Source organism: Cavia porcellus, unplaced genomic scaffold, assembly GCF_034190915.1.
Source record: "Cavia porcellus strain 051 isolate PalLab524CR breed Dunkin Hartley unplaced genomic scaffold, mCavPor4.1 scaffold_23, whole genome shotgun sequence".
Lineage (NCBI taxonomy): Eukaryota > Metazoa > Chordata > Mammalia > Rodentia > Caviidae > Cavia > Cavia porcellus.
Window position 1 is genome coordinate 16,147,185 of NW_026947506.1, and position 20,228 is coordinate 16,167,412.

Sequence of the window (20,228 nt, forward strand, 5' to 3'; positions counted from 1 at the left end):
AGTATTGGGCTTCAAAGAGATGATCGAAGGAAATCCCCTCCTTACTACATTGCCTAGGGTCAACCTCTCAAGGGACGTCCAGATTACTGGCTCCGACATGCTAATGGGATAGGGGGAGAAGATGTGATGTTTGTTTCTCAGCCTGCAGGCTGGCAGACTCACAGCTGCTCATGGTGGGGAGAGGGTTTGCCTGGACTCCTGGCACTCCCAGCATGACCCATGTCCCAGGAAATGCCAGTGGAACTCAGTAATATTACTGTTTCCAAACATTGGGTCCAAGGAGTGAACTAGGTTAGTAGGAGATCTAAAAGCTCTGAGGAAGTAGCATTTACAGTTGTCCCACACTAGACTTTAGGTTTAGAGACATTCTGCCAATATTCACTGTTTGTGCCTGTCCCAAATCCATGTCCCTTGCTCCCGACACTGTATCAGATTACCCAGAAGAACCACCTCTTCACTCCCAGCACACCTATTTCTCATGGAGCCTTGAATCTGCTCCCTTCACATTACTTCCCTGCAACTGGCTTTCACCCACATGTGATCCCAAGGGAAAAGGTGCCTTATTGACCGATCTGTCCTGCTTTGCTCCTTACCACCAGAAAGGAATAAACACAGAGGGCCTACTGAGAACAGTGGCATGCTGGAGTTACTATCCTCCACCCTAGCCTCTCATCTTCTGGAAATGGCAGGAAGACGATAGACCAGAGAACTCCCCCATATGAATGAGACAAAAGAAATTCTGGGCTAGTCAAACAGACTGTTTTCATAAACATATAGAAAAGACAGGTAGGATGAAAATTGACTGACTCTCACATTTTGAGTGAGACACACCTAGGGCAATTGGATTAGAATAGGGTGGGAAGAACCACCATAGGGTGGATCCTGTCCTAAGAGTTATAAAAGGGACACCAAGAAGGAAGAATCCTTTCTGTTTCCATGATGAGGTGGTTCCCTGCTTGAAACTTGGAATTCATATCCTTGCTTCCAGCCCAGATGAATTAGCCTCCTGAAAGGAACTCAGACGGGACTCAACAAGGCTTCGTATTTTAAGGTCTGTGCATTTTGGTGAGCTATTTCTTTGAGTGATCAAGAAACTTTTCAGAATTGACTTATATACTAGGAAATCTCAGTCAGCTTATTTCTAAATAAGTATTTCTTTTAATCTATAAACTAGGCTCTCTACTTGTGATTGCCATACTGCCCTGCCTGTCTTGGAACTGCTGACTGCAGTGAAATTTGTGCCATCTGGTGAAGAAGAAATTTGATTCGTGTGACTTGACAAGCTTGCTGCACTTTCACTCTGCTGATGTTAAGGGTTTCCAGTACCGCAGGCCCAGCAGAAATGTCACAGGGGCCAGCAGTGGACAGCAGGTACACCACAGACATCAAAGTAGTGAACGTGTCCTTTTTGTGGACCATTGATAACATTAGATTTTGCCTAAAGGAAATAGATGACTGCATTCAAAGTTCAATCTTTTCAGCTGAAGGAAATGATCAAGTGAAATGGTGCTTACGACTCTACCCAAATGGTCTTGATGAACAAAGCAAAGATTATGTGTGCTTATACCTGGGAATGATCTGCTGTCCAAGGAGGGTAGCTCATGCAAAATTCACCTTTTCCATTCTGAATGCCAAAGGAGAGAAAACCAAGGTGCTCTCAAGTCCACAAGCTTATACATTTGTGCGAGGAAAGGACTGGGGATTCAAACATTTCATCCTTAGAGAGTTTCTTTTGGATCCAAACAATGGGCTTCTCTCCAATGACAAGCTTTCCTTCTTCTGTGAAGTGAAAGTAGCACAAGATCCCACCAATCATTCCAGCCAGAATATTAGGAAGCTGGTTAAGGTTCCTGAGGGCTGCTTGGCAGAGGATCTAGGAGGACTGTGGGAGCGATCCCAGCTCTCAGACTGTTGCTTGTGTGTGGCTGGCCAGGAATTCCAGGCTCACAAAGCCATCTTAGCAGCTCGCTCTCCAGTTTTCATGGCGTTGTTGGAACATGAAAAGCAAGGAAGCAAAAAGAATCGTGTTGAAATCAGTGACATGGATCCTGAAGTTTTTAAGGAAATGATATACTTTATGTACACTGGAAAGGCACCAAACCTAGGGATCATGGCAACTGAACTGCTGGAGGCTGCAAGCAGGTTTGGTCTGGAGCGCCTGAAGCTCATGTGTGAGAACCACCTGTGCAGCAACCTCTCTGTGGAGAATGCCGTGGAAATCCTCATCTTGGCTGACCTCCACAGTGCACATCAGTTGAAAACCCGGACACTGGATTTCATCAATTTTCATGTTTCTGACATCCTGAAGACCTCTGAGTGGAAGGCCATGGTGGTGTCCCACCCTCACTTGGTGGCCGAAGCCTATCACTCTCTGGTTTCCATGCAGTGTGCATTCATGGTACCCCCATGCAAGCGTGTGAGACTGTCCTAAGATCCCACATGTCCATTTATCTTTCCAAACCCTGGCCACATTTGCTGCCCCTGAACCATAATATGCTAGGGCAATCCGTGGAAACTTCTCTCTTCTATGTGGAAATATTAAATTGCCTCTCTAGGGGAGAGAAGGGACCACCGTCTTAAGGTCAGAAAAAGGAAATGCGATACTGAGAATTTAGAAGTCGTGTATCATGCATTTTCAAATCTGTGTTTTATAATATTGAGCAAAGTGGGTTTTTACAGTGTCGATGCCAAACGGAAACCAAAACTCCTGTCAATGTTGAAGGCAGACCTGGGGTGGGGCTACCCTTAGAGGCAGGGACCATGAACTTCACTCTGTAAATGCAAGACTCCTTCCTGGCTTTCTGCACCATCATGCATCCCTGGGCACCCCACTTGTAACACGGGCTTTTTGCTGTCCCTCACTTTTCTCTGTAAATAAACCTGAATCTTACTTTGTACAGTTGTTTGGCTCCTCATCCTTTTTCTGTATGTTAGATTCAGAAGCTAAGAAAAATTTCAGTGTGCTGATGATTTCAGGCCCATCCACGGGATGAACACAGTGGATGTACAATGTCACTAATTAACATAGTAGATGGCAGAAATAAATGACCCAGAACTCAGGCTGCTGAAGCCAAAGGACAATCACACAAAGCAAGTCTTTGCTCATGTTGTCCTGTCCCAGTGACACAGACAGGCAGCACAAGCACTACAGCACATTCCCGCAAAATCTAGGCCTCTGAGCGAGCAGTCCAATCATGGTCCTGGAGAAAAAAGAGAGGAAAATGCTCAGATTTACGAAAATGGCATGAAAGAGAATTAAAAGTAGAAGTGTTTTATGTATTTCAGAGGAATTCATGTTGAGGAAGCAAAATTTATTACTTACAAATGCACTGAGAAATGGCTGTTGGCAAATTCACACTATAAATCTCAAAAAGAGCTTTCTCACTGTGAACATTTAATATTCATAAGAATAGAATACATGTTTCTATGGTATTATGAAGAATAGAATTAAAATTAAAAATGAAAACGTAGTGGGTTTCATCTCAAAGTTTGGGCTTTTGTAAAAATCATTAGTGGTGTTACTCTGGAATCACCTAGAATATGTAATGGCTCAGAGCTTCTAAAAATATATAAAGAAATGGATCCCCTTGTCTTGAACAGGTACAGGTTTCAAAACATTTGTTTAATCAGGGCTTACAGCTGGTAACCCTTTATGTGCTGGTTGTGTAAATCTTCATGAATGTCAATATGGGATAACAACCTGTATAACAACTATGCAGTAAAATCACTAAGAGTTTTGTCTCTCTCTCTCTCTCTCTCTCTCCCTCTCTCTCTCTCTCTCTCTCTCTCTCTCTCTATATATATATATATATATATATATATATATATGTCTATCTGTCTGTCTGTATGTCTGTCTATCTATCTCTATCTCTCTCAGTCTTTATCATGGCTTGAACTCACAACTCACAACCTGGTTATTGCCAGGCAAGTGCTTCTTTGGCTCAGTTTACTGCCTGACTTTTGCAGATATTTGGCATACATATGTCCTATTCTTGTGTCCTTACTCCTAGAAGTGTCCCTTTCTCACCTCAAGCCGGCTGAGATTGTTGAAAATGAGACAAAATAATTCACTCTGTGTGCATATTTCTTGAAAAGAACTATGGTTCTTAGATGTTTTTGGGAATATGTGTTTTGGTATTATCACCCTCAAGTTTTATTTCACGTCCATTCTCTCCTCCTCATTAAAGAGAATAAAACAGGAAAAGCTTTAAAGGAGGAAAAAAGGAAAATTTTTATTAATTTTTTGTGTGAAAACTTTCAGAACACAGATTCCTCAGCTGTCCATACCTGACTTGCTGATTATGTAGGAGTCATCCCAGTTGCTTGGGAATCGCTGTTCATCCTACAAGGGAGAACATTCAAATGTTAATTTTTTTCTTTCAAAATATGTAAATAATTATTATCTTTTACATGAAATGTGGAAATTAAAAAGTATGAGTTTCTATCACTGCATCAAATGAACAACAAAAAAAATTGAAAATAACTTACAAAGTGTAATTTCCTCATAGTGAAATGAATGGAGCAAAGTGGATTAGGGCAGAAGATTTTTCAGGGCAAGCACAGGTCTTCTCAGCTTCTCTGAGTACAAATATGTGTTACAGTGACTTATTGTCAAGTGCTTCATAGAAACAGAAGTTATATTGAATGTACAAATTGACCAAAAGAATGTTTTCCTTGCAATTCTACAGAGGAACCAGGCAAGAATTGCAGCTTAAGTGGCTGAAGGGCAACCAGTGAGATATGGCGCTATATTAACACTCTTGTGAGAATGACATGCCAGCTGTTAAGCATTAGGAGTTAGGACTGAGAATGCCTGTTCATTCCCTCAGTTGGTGTCACAGTTGTGAACTCTTGAAGGCTGAAGTGCTCCCGTTCCCAGAAAACAATCATCCCTCTGCGATGTTGGGATTCGATGGGGGTTAATGCTAATCCAACATTACTAGCAGAAGACTTTTTTGAAGAAACCACTTGTTTGACTGCTTAATTCTAAGAAAAATATATGACAGAAGATGAACAAGAATTTGCCATAACTTTACAGGCATTCTGAAACAAGGAAATCACCAACTGCATTTGGCAAGCACTGAAAGGCCTGCCAAAGTCCCCGGAGGCACCAATTTACCTGTATCATCCAAAGTTGTGTGTCACACATTCTCGAGCTACTAGTGAAGGCATCTTGTGACACTTCCAACTCTTATGTGCAAACAACACACTAATAAATAAAGTATCTATCGAGGAGTCCCGGATGATGAAAGTGGTAGGAGACTAGTGACAAATAGTAAACTTGCATGAACCATTTCGTTTCCTTCATTCAAGTCTAATCACAATATGACTGATTATTTATGTGTATAGTTAGCATGTAGTGATCTCTCACTCAGAAAATCAACAACCCTAGGAAAACATGGAACAGATTTAGAGTTTTCTAACCAAAATGGGAAGCAACAGGAGCCAAATGTACCTGACCTTGAAAGCAGGCACATGGATTAGCCTTATCACACCTCTGTGGAAGACATCTCGGTCTAAATTCTTAGGTACTGTAACCCTGAATCTTTAAAGTTTCTATTCCTCTTTACTTTCCATTTTGCACTTGTAATTCATCCTACTGTCATCTTGTAATCTCAATAAACCGCAACTTACTATGTATCACAAGGTATATGCCAGGCAATATTCTTGTATCTGTACACAAGAATGTGGAAAAATTTTTGCCCCTTCAGTTCTAACATAGCTCTAGGGCTGGATTAGAAACAAAAGCAGCATTTTCCCACCTTTCATTAGCCTGGTTTAAAAGGCATTGCTACACAAAGAGAATTCATGAAAAAATGTACAAAATGTTCCTACAAGGCTGATGACATTTTCCATGCAAATGGAATTCCACAGTGTATCCAAGGAAGAAACTTATACAATATTCTAAGAAGGGTTAATTTTGGAAAAATTTTACCCTATTTAAAAGGAAATTCAAGAGCTTGCATTTCATTAGCTTTACTACATTTTGTGTGTGTGTTTGTGTGCGTGTGTGTGTGTGTGTGTGTATCTCTAATAGTGAGTGTTATGCTCATATTTGTAAAAGTAGCTATAGAGAAGAAAATTTATTACAAATTACCCATGATTTCTATTTTTCTTGTCATTTTGTACAAGAAAGTATCTTCTTAATGTAGAAGTATCAAAATCGACACAACTGAATTACAACTAGTGCACATATTTTGTATAAAATTCAGAACCTAAAATTAACTAAGAGAGCACAGCAATGATGATTGTTGGGTATTGCACTGATAGGGGCATTGAACCTATTTTGGTTATGCTAGTTATTGCAGAATCAGGAAATCATCAACACTAGTGAGGGGAGATGTTTGGACCTGGGGACTCTTGTTCCTGGTAACAGTGATAGCTAGTGAGGCCAGTGGACAATGCTGAGAGGCTCAGCAGTGTAGGTAAGCAGCAGACATCGAGGTCTTTACTGTCTGGCACAGAATGGAGAAGGATTTTGTCATTCAGCAGGAGGGAATGTTTGGCGGGAGCCATGTTGAAGTGAAGCCAGATGAACCTTAACCAGAACAGCTGCTGGCTTCCTTTAGAAGACCCTAGTTGGGTGCAGACACATGGAAATTGATTGGAATGAGCTTATTCAAATGAGCCTCCTCTTGAGGCAGGCTGGCTAATGCTGTCTACTACTCCATCATAAGGCAGTGCCTGGTTTGAAGGGAAAGAATGGCGGAACTCAGAACACTGTATCCATAGGGCATCTAATAATGAATCCAGAGAGAATCCTGGAAGAGAACAATTTTTTTTCATTCATTTTTCTTTTTGGCTTGGTATTTTCTTGTTTTATTCATCTGCTTTTGATTTCTCCTTTATTTTGTTCTTAATTTCTGCGGGTGACTGTGATTCCTAACTTCCCTGTGGGTATGCTTTTGTTTGGATTTCAATTTTTCTCTTTCAAATCTCATTTAGTCTTCTGCATTAGTTTCCCCCAGTAGGTGGGATCCATCTACCATCTCCGTTGTATTGTAATCTGTTTCCCTTTGGCCATTACTCTTCTTCCTCTGAAATATATTTTGAATCTTAACCCTTGAGGACAGATTGGACATATCATGAATTCATATATTGTTTATGATTGTTTGCATTCTGTTTTATCTTCCCGAATTCAGTTCATACTGTTAGGAAACTAGCAAGTATCACTCCAAGAATTCAACTGAAACAGAAAAGACATGAGAACACACAAATCAGACTAATCCTCTGGCACCCAGGCCAATAAAGCAAACCTGGGGGGAAATGATGTTGCAAAATTTGAAAACCCAATAAACCCAATAGTAGGTTACTTCAATGTGGCAACAAGGCAATTGAATGAGGCTGTGGAATATATTAAAACAGAAGTAATCTCTCAAGTAACCACAACTAACTACAGAGATTACCAAAATACACAACCTTCTTAGTGATGTTAGTTCAGACACAGCCCCAAAAAAAAAGGCGAGCTTACAAGAACTGTTGAAGCACAACCTAAGAAATAAATGAACCCACTAAATAGATTCAAGCCGATATGCAAGAGAAAAAAATCCATTTTAAAAATTCAGAGCACTTTAGGCCAGTTTGAGGAAAGACTTCACATACTGAGTACAGGCTGGCACTTAGTGACGAGGAGAGACAACAAATGACATTAAAAGCACTTTGTAGACATCATGACAGAAAGCTTTCCTGGTACAGAAGAGGAATTTAACCTACCAATAATTGAGGCAATTATTTCTCCAGTTAGCACTGATTAAAAGAATTCTACCTGCCCATGTGTAATAGACAAGTTTGCAGACATTCAAATAAAAATAGAGTATCAAAATCTGTTAGGGATGGGCTGGGGATTTCTCTCAGTAGCATAAGCAATTTCCTGGCAAGCTGTAGTCCTGAGTTCTATCCCTGGTAACAATAAAAATGAAAAAGAGAAAAAAAAAATCTGTTAGGGATGAGGACTGTTGTGCTCCTTCCAATAAGGTCCCCAAGTACATGAGGGTATGTAACACTTGTGAGGCTGGAGGAAAACTGGATCACACTCTGAGTATGTAAAACAGAAAAAAGAGAAGCTTTGGAAGAAAGCCAGTGATATCTATCCCTGAAGTGGTAGCCCTTCTTACTGTCTACCTACCTTCCTTCCTTCCTTCCTTCTTTTCTTCCTTCCTTTCTTCCTTCCTTTCTTGCTTCCTTCTTTCGTTCCTTGCTTCCTTCCATCCCTCATTCCCTCTGTCCTTTCATTCTTTTGGTTTTTAATTCAAGTTAGTATTTAATCCCACATGTCCTTGAAACTGCAATGATATTCCTGCCTCAGCTTTGAGAGTGCTGGGATTAATGATGTGTTCGCCCACACCCTGCAAATCAGCATTGTTATTTTTTGTGAAAGGAGATAAAATTAAACACAACAAAACAGAGCAAAATTGGACATAATAACGCAATGTAAGAGATATAAATTTCAAAACTAGATAATCTGAAATCTTCCCTATCTATCATGTTGTCTATTTTTTTCTTCCAAATAGTTGTCCATGTCTTGCCACACAGAATTCATACTGAGAAACCTAGTATAAAATTAATCCAAACAGTCTGAGAAAGGAGTTTTAGGTCTTTAAAATCAGACAAAAAGGAAGTCACTAATGGCTGTGCTAGAATCGGTTGTTTGCTTCAAAATGCCTATGCATACTTTCATGTATGTGGAAACTCAGTTAAACACAACCAGCTTTAAAAAAAAAGACCATATTTTATAGAACAAACCAAAACATGGATAAAAGTATTGGGCTTCAAAGAGATGATCGAAGGAAATCCCCTCCTTACTACATTGCCTAGGGTCAACCTCTCAAGGGACGTCCAGATTACTGGCTCCGACATGCTAATGGGATAGGGGGAGAAGATGTGATGTTTGTTTCTCAGCCTGCAGGCTGGCAGACTCACAGCTGCTCATGGTGGGGAGAGGGTTTGCCTGGACTCCTGGCACTCCCAGCATGACCCATGTCCCAGGAAATGCCAGTGGAACTCAGTAATATTACTGTTTCCAAACATTGGGTCCAAGGAGTGAACTAGGTTAGTAGGAGATCTAAAAGCTCTGAGGAAGTAGCATTTACAGTTGTCCCACACTAGACTTTAGGTTTAGAGACATTCTGCCAATATTCACTGTTTGTGCCTGTCCCAAATCCATGTCCCTTGCTCCCGACACTGTATCAGATTACCCAGAAGAACCACCTCTTCACTCCCAGCACACCTATTTCTCATGGAGCCTTGAATCTGCTCCCTTCACATTACTTCCCTGCAACTGGCTTTCACCCACATGTGATCCCAAGGGAAAAGGTGCCTTATTGACCGATCTGTCCTGCTTTGCTCCTTACCACCAGAAAGGAATAAACACAGAGGGCCTACTGAGAACAGTGGCATGCTGGAGTTACTATCCTCCACCCTAGCCTCTCATCTTCTGGAAATGGCAGGAAGACGATAGACCAGAGAACTCCCCCATATGAATGAGACAAAAGAAATTCTGGGCTAGTCAAACAGACTGTTTTCATAAACATATAGAAAAGACAGGTAGGATGAAAATTGACTGACTCTCACATTTTGAGTGAGACACACCTAGGGCAATTGGATTAGAATAGGGTGGGAAGAACCACCATAGGGTGGATCCTGTCCTAAGAGTTATAAAAGGGACACCAAGAAGGAAGAATCCTTTCTGTTTCCATGATGAGGTGGTTCCCTGCTTGAAACTTGGAATTCATATCCTTGCTTCCAGCCCAGATGAATTAGCCTCCTGAAAGGAACTCAGACGGGACTCAACAAGGCTTCGTATTTTAAGGTCTGTGCATTTTGGTGAGCTATTTCTTTGAGTGATCAAGAAACTTTTCAGAATTGACTTATATACTAGGAAATCTCAGTCAGCTTATTTCTAAATAAGTATTTCTTTTAATCTATAAACTAGGCTCTCTACTTGTGATTGCCATACTGCCCTGCCTGTCTTGGAACTGCTGACTGCAGTGAAATTTGTGCCATCTGGTGAAGAAGAAATTTGATTCGTGTGACTTGACAAGCTTGCTGCACTTTCACTCTGCTGATGTTAAGGGTTTCCAGTACCGCAGGCCCAGCAGAAATGTCACAGGGGCCAGCAGTGGACAGCAGGTACACCACAGACATCAAAGTAGTGAACGTGTCCTTTTTGTGGACCATTGATAACATTAGATTTTGCCTAAAGGAAATAGATGACTGCATTCAAAGTTCAATCTTTTCAGCTGAAGGAAATGATCAAGTGAAATGGTGCTTACGACTCTACCCAAATGGTCTTGATGAACAAAGCAAAGATTATGTGTGCTTATACCTGGGAATGATCTGCTGTCCAAGGAGGGTAGCTCATGCAAAATTCACCTTTTCCATTCTGAATGCCAAAGGAGAGAAAACCAAGGTGCTCTCAAGTCCACAAGCTTATACATTTGTGCGAGGAAAGGACTGGGGATTCAAACATTTCATCCTTAGAGAGTTTCTTTTGGATCCAAACAATGGGCTTCTCTCCAATGACAAGCTTTCCTTCTTCTGTGAAGTGAAAGTAGCACAAGATCCCACCAATCATTCCAGCCAGAATATTAGGAAGCTGGTTAAGGTTCCTGAGGGCTGCTTGGCAGAGGATCTAGGAGGACTGTGGGAGCGATCCCAGCTCTCAGACTGTTGCTTGTGTGTGGCTGGCCAGGAATTCCAGGCTCACAAAGCCATCTTAGCAGCTCGCTCTCCAGTTTTCATGGCGTTGTTGGAACATGAAAAGCAAGGAAGCAAAAAGAATCGTGTTGAAATCAGTGACATGGATCCTGAAGTTTTTAAGGAAATGATATACTTTATGTACACTGGAAAGGCACCAAACCTAGGGATCATGGCAACTGAACTGCTGGAGGCTGCAAGCAGGTTTGGTCTGGAGCGCCTGAAGCTCATGTGTGAGAACCACCTGTGCAGCAACCTCTCTGTGGAGAATGCCGTGGAAATCCTCATCTTGGCTGACCTCCACAGTGCACATCAGTTGAAAACCCGGACACTGGATTTCATCAATTTTCATGTTTCTGACATCCTGGAGACCTCTGAGTGGAAGGCCATGGTGGTGTCCCACCCTCACTTGGTGGCCGAAGCCTATCACTCTCTGGTTTCCATGCAGTGTGCATTCATGGTACCCCCATGCAAGCGTGTGAGACTGTCCTGAGATCCCACATCTCCATTTATCTTCCCAAAACCCTGGCCACATTTGCTGCCCCTGAACCATAATATGCTAGGGCAATCCGTGGAAACTTCACTCTTCTATGTGGAAATATTAAATTGTGCCTCTCTAGGGGAGAGAAGGGACCACCGTCTTAAGGTCAGAAAAAGGAAATGCGATATTGAGAATTTAGAAGTCGTGTATCATGTATTTTCAAATCTGTGTTTTATAGTATTGTGCAAAGTGGGTTTTTACAATGTCGATGCCAAACTGAAACCAAAACTCCTGTCAATGGAAGGCAGACCTGGGGTGGGGCTACCCTTAGAGACAGGGACCATGAACTTCACTCTGTAAATGCAAGACTCCTTCCTGGCTTTCTGCACCATCATGCATCCCTGGGCACCCCACTTGTAACACGGGCTTTTTGCTGTCCCTCACTTTTCTCTGTAAATAAACCTGAATCTTACTTTGTACAGTTGTTTGGCTCCTCATCGTTTTTCTGTATGTTAGATTCAGAAGCTAAGAAAAATTTCAGTGTGCTGATGATTTCAGGCCCATCCACGGGATGAACACAGTGGATGTACAATGTCACTAATTAACATAGTAGATGGCAGAAATAAATGACCCAGAACTCAGGCTGCTGAAGCCAAAGGACAATCACACAATGCAAGTCTTTGCTCATGTTGTCCGGTCCCAGTGACACAGACAGGCAGCACAAGCACTACAGCACATTCCCGCAAAATCTAGGCCTCTGAGCGAGCAGTCCAATCATGGTCCTGGAGAAAAAAGAGAGGAAAATGCTCAGATTTACGAAAATGGCATGAAAGAGAATTAAAAGTAGAAGTGTTTTATGTATTTCAGAGGAATTCATGTTGAGGAAGCAAAATTTATTACTTACAACTGCACTGAGAAATGGCTGTTGGCAAATTCACACTATAAATCTCAAAAAGAGCTTTCTCACTGTGAACATTTAATATTCATAAGAATAGAATACATGTTTCTATGGTATTATGAAGAATAGAATTAAAATTAAAAATGAAAACGTAGTGGGTTTCATCTCAAAGTTTGGGCTTTTGTAAAAATCATTAGTGGTGTTACTCTGGAATCACCTAGAATTTGTAATGGCTCAGAGCTTCTAAAAATATATAAAGAAATGGATCCCCTTGTCTTGAACAGGTACAGATTTCAAAACATTTGTTTAATCAGGGCTTACAGCTGGTAACCCTTTATGTGCTGGTTGTGTAAATCTTCATGAATGTCAATATGGGATAACAACCTGTATAACAACTATGCAGTAAAATCACTAAGAGTTTTGGCTCTCTCTCTCTCTCTCTCTCTCTCTCTCTCTCTATATATATATATATATATATATATATATATATATATATATATATATATATATGTATATATGTCTATCTGTCTCTCTGTATGTCTGTCTATCTATCTCTATCTCTCTCAGTCTTTATCATGGCTTGAACTCACAACTCACAACCTGGTCATTGCCAGGCAAGTGCTTCTTTGGCTCAGTTTACTGCCTGACTTTTGCAGATATTTGGCATACATATGTCCTATTCTTGTGTCCTTACTCCTAGAAGTGTCCCTTTCTCACCTCAAGCTGGCTGAGATTGTTGAAAATGAGACAAAATAATTCACTCTGTGTGCATATTTCTTGAAAAGAACTATGGTTCTTAGATGTTGTGGGAATATGTGTTTTGGTATTATCACCCTCAAGTTTTATTTCACGTCCATTCTCTCCTCCTCATTAAAGAGAATAAAACAGGAAAAGCTTTAAAGGAGGAAAAAAGGAAAAATTTATTAATTTTTTGTGTGAAAACTTTCAGAACACAGATTCCTCAGCTGTCCATACCTGACTTGCTGATTAGGTAGGAGTCATCCCAGTTGCTTGGGAATCGCTGTTCATCCTACAAGGGAGAACATTCAAATGTTAATTTTTTTTCTTTCCAAATATGTAAATAGTTATTATCTTTTACATGAAATGTGGAAATTAAAAAGTATGAGTTTCTATCACTGCATCAAATGAACAATAAAAAACATTGAAAATAACTTACAAAGTGTAATTTCCTCATAGTGAAATGAATGGAGCAAAGTGGATTAGGGCAGAAGATTTTTCAGGGCAAGCACAGGTCTTCTCAGCTTCTCTGAGTACAAATATGTGTTACAGTGAATTATTGTCAAGTGCTTCATAGAAACAGATGTTATATTGAATGTACAAATTGACCAAAAGAATGTTTTCCTTGCAATTCTACAGAGGAACCAGGCAAGAATTGCAGCTTAAGTGGCTGAAGGGCAACCAGTGAGATATGGCGCTATATTAACACTCTTGTGAGAATGGCATGCCAGCTGTTAAGCATTAGGAGTTAGGACTGAGAATCGGTGTTCATTCCCTCAGTTGGTGTCACAGTTGTGAACTCTTGAAGGCTGATGTGCTCCCGTTTCCAGAAAACAATCATCCCTCTGCGATGTTGGGATTCGATGGGGGTTAATGCTAATCCAACATTACTAGCAGAAGACTTTTTTGAAGAAACCACTTGTTTGACTGCTTAATTCTAAGAAAAATATATGACAGAAGATGAACAAGAATTTGCCATAACTTTACAGGCATTCTGAAGCAAGGAAATCACCAACTGCATTTGGCAAGCACTGAAAGGCCTGCCAAAGTCCCCGGAGGCACCAATTTACCTGTATCATCCAAAGTTGTGTGTCACACATTCTCGAGCTACTAGTGAAGGCATCTTGTGACACTTCCAACTCTTATGTGCAAACAACACACTAATAAATAAAATATCTATCCAGGAGTCCCGGATGATGAAAGTGGTAGGAGACTAGTGACAAATAGTAAACTTGCATGAACCATTTCGTTTCCTTCATTCAAGTCTAATCACAATATGACTGATTATTTATGTGTATAGTTAGCATGTAGTGATCTCTCACTCAGAAAATCAACAACCCTAGGAAAACATGGAACAGATTTAGAGTTTTCTAACCAAAATGGGAAGCAACAGGAGCCAAATGTACCTGACCTTGAAAGCAGGCACATGGATTAGCCTTATCACACCTCTGTGGAAGACATCTCGGTCTAAATTCTTAGGTACTGTAACCCTGAATCTTTAAAGACTCTATTCCTCTTTACTTTCCATTTTGCACTTGTAATTCATCCTACTCTTGATGCTGTCATCTTGCAATCTCAATAAACAGCAACTTGCTACGTTTCACAAGGTATATGCCAGGCAATACTCTTGTATGTGTACACAAGAATGTGGAAAAATTTTTGCCCATTCAGTTCTAACACAGCTCTAGGGCTGGATTAGAAACAAAAGCAGCATTTTCCCACCTTTCATCAGCCTGGTTTATAAGGCATTGCTACACAAAGAGAATTAGTGAAAAAATGTACAAAATGTTCCTACAAGGCTGATGACATTTTCCATGCAAATGGAATTCCACAGTGTATCCAAGGAAGAAACTTATACAATATTCTAAGAAGGGTTAATTTTGGAAAAATTTTACCCTATTTAAAAGGAAATTCAAGAGCTTGCATTTCATTAGCTTTACTACATTTTGTGTGTGTGTTTGTGTGCGTGTGTGTGTGTGTGTGTGTATCTCTAATAGTGAGTGTTATGCTCATATTTGTAAAAGTAGCTATAGAGAAGAAAATTTATTACAAATTACCCATGATTTCTATTTTTCTTGTCATTTTGTACAAGAAAGTATCTTCTTAATGTAGAAGTATCAAAATCTACACAACTGAATTACAACTAGTGCACATATTTTGTATAAAATTCAGAACCTAAAATTAACTAAGAGAGCACAGCAATGATGATTGTTGGGTATTGCACTGATAGGGGCATTGAACCTATTTTGGTTATGCTAGTTATTGCAGAATCAGGAAATCATCAACACTAGTGAGGGGAGATGTTTGGACCTGGGGACTCTTGTTCCTGGTAACAGTGATAGCTAGTGAGGCCAGTGGACAATGCTGAGAGGCTCAGCAGTGTAGGTAAGCAGCAGACATCGAGGTCTTTACTGTCTGGCACAGAATGGAGAAGGATTTTGTCATTCAGCGGGAGGGAATGTTTGGCGGGAGCCATGTTGAAGTGAAGCCAGATGAACCTTAACCAGAACAGCTGCTGGCTTCCTTTAGAAGACCCTAGTTGGGTGCAGACACATGGAAATTGATTGGAATGAGCTTATTCAAATGAGCCTCCTCTTGAGGCAGGCTGGTTAATGCTGTCTACTACTCCATCATAAGGCAGTGCCTGGTTTGAAGGGAAAGAATGGCGGAACTCAGAACACTGTATCCATAGGGCATCTAATAATGAATCCAGAGAGAATCCTGGAAGAGAACGATTTTTTTTTCATTCATTTTTCTTTTTGGTTTGGTATTTTCTTGTTTTATTCATCTGCTTTTAATTTCTCCTTTATTTTGTTCTTAATTTCTGCGGGTGACTGTGATTCCTAACTTCCCTGTGGGTATGCTTTTGTTTGGATTTCAATTTTTCTCTTTCAAATCTCATTTAGTCTTCTGCATTAGTTTCCCCCAGTAGGTGGGATCCATCTACCATCTCCGTTGTATTGTAATCTCTTTCCCTTTGGCCATTACTCTTCTTCCTCTGAAATATATTTTGAATCTTAACCCTTGAGGACAGATTGGACATATCATGAATCCATATATTGTTTATGATTGTTTGCATTCTGTTTTATCTTCCCGAATTCAGTTCATACTGTTAGGAAACTAGCAAGTATCACTCCAAGAATTCAACTGAAACAGAAAAGACATGAGAACACACAAATCAGACTAATCCTCTGGCACCCAGGCCAATAAAGCAAACCTGGGGGGAAATGAGGTTGCAAAATTTGAAAACCCAATAAACCCAATAGTAGGTTACTTCAATGTGGCAACAAGGCAATTGAATGAGGCTGTGGAATATATTAAAACAGAAGTAATCTCTCAAGTAACCACAACTAACTACAGAGATTACCAAAATACACAACCTTCTTAGTGATGTTAGTTCAGACACAGCCCAAAAAAAAAGGCGAGCTTACAAGAACTGTTGAAGCACAACCTAAGAAATAAATGAACCCATTAAATAGATTCAAGCCGATATGCAAGAGAAAAAAATCCATTTTAAAAATTCAGAGCACTTTAGGCCAGTTTGAGGAAAGGACTTCACATACTGAGTACAGGCTGGCACTTAGTGACGAGGAGAGACAACAAATGACATTAAAAGCACTTTGTAGACATCATGACAGAAAGCTTTCCTGGTACAGAAGAGGAATTTAACCTACCAATAATTGAGGCAATTATTTCTCCAGTTAGCACTGATTAAAAGAATTCTACCTGCCCATGTGTAATAGACAAGTTTGCAGACATTCAAATAAAAATAGAGTATTAAAATCTGTTAGGGATGGGCTGGGGATTTCTCTCAGTAGCATAAGCAATTTCCTGGCAAGCTGTAGTCCTGAGTTCTATCCCTGGTAACAATAAAAATGAAAAAGAGAAAAAAAAAATCTGTTAGGGATGAGGACTGTTGTGCTCCTTCCAATAAGGTCCCCAAGTACATGAGGGTATGTAACACTTGTGAGGCTGGAGGAAAACTGGATCACACTCTGAGTATGTAAAACAGAAAAAAGAGAAGCTTTGGAAGAAAGCCAGTGATATCTATCCCTGAAGTGGTAGCCCTTCTTACTGTCTACCTTCCTTCCTTCCTTCCTTCCTTGTTTTCTTCCTTCCTTCCTTCCTTTCTTCCTTCCTTTCTTGCTTCCTTCTTTCGTTCCTTGCTTCCTTCCATCCCTCATTCCCTCTGTCCTTTCATTCTTTTGGTTTTTAATTCAAGTTAGTATTTAATCCCACATGTCCTTGAAACTGCAATGATATTCCTGCCTCAGCTTTGAGAGTGCTGGGATTAATGATGTGTTCGCCCACACCCTGCAAATCAGCATTGTTATTTTTTGTGAAAGGAGATAAAATTAAACACAACAAAACAGAGCAAAATTGGACATAATAACGCAATGTAAGAGATATAAATTTCAAAACTAGATAATCTGAAATCTTCCCTATCTATCATGTTGTCTATTTTTTTCTTCCAAATAGTTGTCCATGTCTTGCCACACAGAATTCATACTGAGAAACCTAGTATAAAATTAATCCAAACAGTCTGAGAAAGGAGTTTTAGGTCTTTAAAATCAGACAAAAAGGAAGTCACTAATGGCTGTGCTAGAATCGGTTGTTTGCTTCAAAATGCCTATGCATACTTTCATGTATGTGGAAACTCAGTTAAACACAACCAGCTTTAAAAAAAAAGACCATATTTTATAGAACAAACCAAAACATGGATAAAAGTATTGGGCTTCAAAGAGATGATCGAAGGAAATCCCCTCCTTACTACATTGCCTAGGGTCAACCTCTCAAGGGACGTCCAGATTACTGGCTCCGACATGCTAATGGGATAGGGGGAGAAGATGTGATGTTTGTTTCTCAGCCTGCAGGCTGGCAGACTCACAGCTGCTCATGGTGGGGAGAGGGTTTGCCTGGACTCCTGGCACTCCCAGCATGACCCATGTCCCAGGAAATGCCAGTGGAACTCAGTAATATTACTGTTTCCAAACATTGGGTCCAAGGAGTGAACTAGGTTAGTAGGAGATCTAAAAGCTCTGAGGAAGTAGCATTTACAGTTGTCCCACACTAGACTTTAGGTTTAGAGACATTCTGCCAATATTCACTGTTTGTGCCTGTCCCAAATCCATGTCCCTTGCTCCCGACACTGTATCAGATTACCCAGAAGAACCACCTCTTCACTCCCAGCACACCTATTTCTCATGGAGCCTTGAATCTGCTCCCTTCACATTACTTCCCTGCAACTGGCTTTCACCCACATGTGATCCCAAGGGAAAAGGTGCCTTATTGACCGATCTGTCCTGCTTTGCTCCTTACCACCAGAAAGGTATAAACACAGAGGGCCTACTGAGAACAGTGGCATGCTGGAATTACTATCCTCCACCCTAGCCTCTCATCTTCTGGAAATGGCAGGAAGACGATAGACCAGAGAACTCCCCCATATGAATGAGACAAAAGAAATTCTGGGCTAGTCAAACAGACTGTTTTCATAAACATATAGAAAAGACAGGTAGGATGAAAATTGACTGACTCTCACATTTTGAGTGAGACACACCTAGGGCAATTGGATTAGAATAGGGTGGGAAGAACCACCATAGGGTGGATCCTGTCCTAAGAGTTATAAAAGGGACACCAAGAAGGAAGAATCCTTTCTGTTTCCATGATGAGGTGGTTCCCTGCTTGAAACTTGGAATTCATATCCTTGCTTCCAGCCCAGATGAATTAGCCTCCTGAAAGGAACTCAGACGGGACTCAACAAGGCTTCGTATTTTAAGGTCTGTGCATTTTGGTGAGCTATTTCTTTGAGTGATCAAGAAACTTTTCAGAATTGACTTATATACTAGGAAATCTCAGTCAGCTTATTTCTAAATAAGTATTTCTTTTAATCTATAAACTAGGCTCTCTACTTGTGATTGCCATACTGCCCTGCCTGTCTTGGAACTGCTGACTGCAGTGAAATTTGTGCCATCTGGTGAAGAAGAAATTTGATTCCTGTGACTTGACAAGCTTGCTGCACTTTCACTCTGCTGATGTTAAGGGTTTCCAGTACCGCAGGCCCAGCAGAAATGTCACAGGGGCCAGCAGTGGACAGCAGGTACACCACAGACATCAAAGTAGTGAACGTGTCCTTTTTGTGGACCATTGATAACATTAGATTTTGCCTAAAGGAAATAGATGACTGCATTCAAAGTTCAATCTTTTCAGCTGAAGGAAATGATCAAGTGAAATGGTGCTTACGACTCTACCCAAATGGTCTTGATGAACAAAGCAAAGATTATGTGTGCTTATACCTGGGAATGATCTGCTGTCCAAGGAGGGTATCTCATGCAAAATTCACCTTTTCCATTCTGAATGCCAAAGGAGAGAAAACCAAGGTGCTCTCAAGTCCACAAGCTTATACATTTGTGCGAGGAAAGGACTGGGGATTCAAACATTTCATCCTTAGAGAGTTTCTTTTGGATCCAAACAATGGGCTTCTCTCCAATGACAAGCTTTCCTTCTTCTGTGAAGTGAAAGTAGCACAAGATCCCACCAATCATTCCAGCCAGAATATTATGAAGCTGGTTAAGGTTCCTGAGGGCTGCTTGGCAGAGGATCTAGGAGGACTGTGGGAGCGATCCCAGCTCTCAGACTGTTGCTTGTGTGTGGCTGGCCAGGAATTCCAGGCTCACAAAGCCATCTTAGCAGCTCGCTCTCCAGTTTTCATGGCGTTGTTGGAACATGAAAAGCAAGGAAGCAAAAAGAATCGTGTTGAAATCAGTGACATGGATCCTGAAGTTTTTAAGGAAATGATATACTTTATGTACACTGGAAAGGCACCAAACCTAGGGATCATGGCAACTGAACTGCTGGAGGCTGCAAGCAGGTTTGGTCTGGAGCGCCTGAAGCTCATGTGTGAGAACCACCTGTGCAGCAACCTCTCTGTGGAGAATGCCGTGGAAATCCTCATCTTGGCTGACCTCCACAGTGCACATCAGTTGAAAACCCGGACACTGGATTTCATCAATTTTCATGTTTCTGACATCCTGGAGACCTCTGAGTGGAAGGCCATGGTGGTGTCCCACCCTCACTTGGTGGCCGAAGCCTATCACTCTCTGGTTTCCATGCAGTGTGCATTCATGGTACCCCCATGCAAGCGTGTGAGACTGTCCTAAGATCCCACATGTCCATTTATCTTCCCAAACCCTGGCCACATTTGCTGCCCCTGAACCATAATATGCTAGGGCAATCCGTGGAAACTTCTCTCTTCTATGTGGAAATATTAAATTGTGCCTCTCTAGGGGAGAGAAGGGACCACCGTCTTAAGGTCAGAAAAAGGAAATGCGATACTGAGAATTTAGAAGTCGTGTATCATGCATTTTCAAATCTGTGTTTTATAATATTGAGCAAAGTGGGTTTTTACAGTGTCGATGC

At 40.8% G+C, this 20,228-nt stretch overlaps 2 protein-coding genes across 2 annotated transcripts; both read left to right on the plus strand.

Annotated features, from left to right (window-relative positions):
• The first annotated feature begins 10,063 nt into the window (after positions 1 to 10,063).
• LOC134472330 (speckle-type POZ protein-like) lies at positions 10,064 to 11,188 on the plus strand. Its single transcript, XM_063233653.1, has one exon. It carries the CDS (start codon positions 10,064 to 10,066, stop codon positions 11,186 to 11,188), a length of 1,125 nt encoding a protein of 374 aa, XP_063089723.1.
• A 7,656-nt stretch (positions 11,189 to 18,844) lies between these two features.
• On the plus strand, positions 18,845 to 19,969 carry LOC134472331 (speckle-type POZ protein-like). Its single transcript, XM_063233654.1, has one exon. It carries the CDS (start codon positions 18,845 to 18,847, stop codon positions 19,967 to 19,969), a length of 1,125 nt encoding a protein of 374 aa, XP_063089724.1.
• Positions 19,970 to 20,228: the final 259 nt, after the last annotated feature.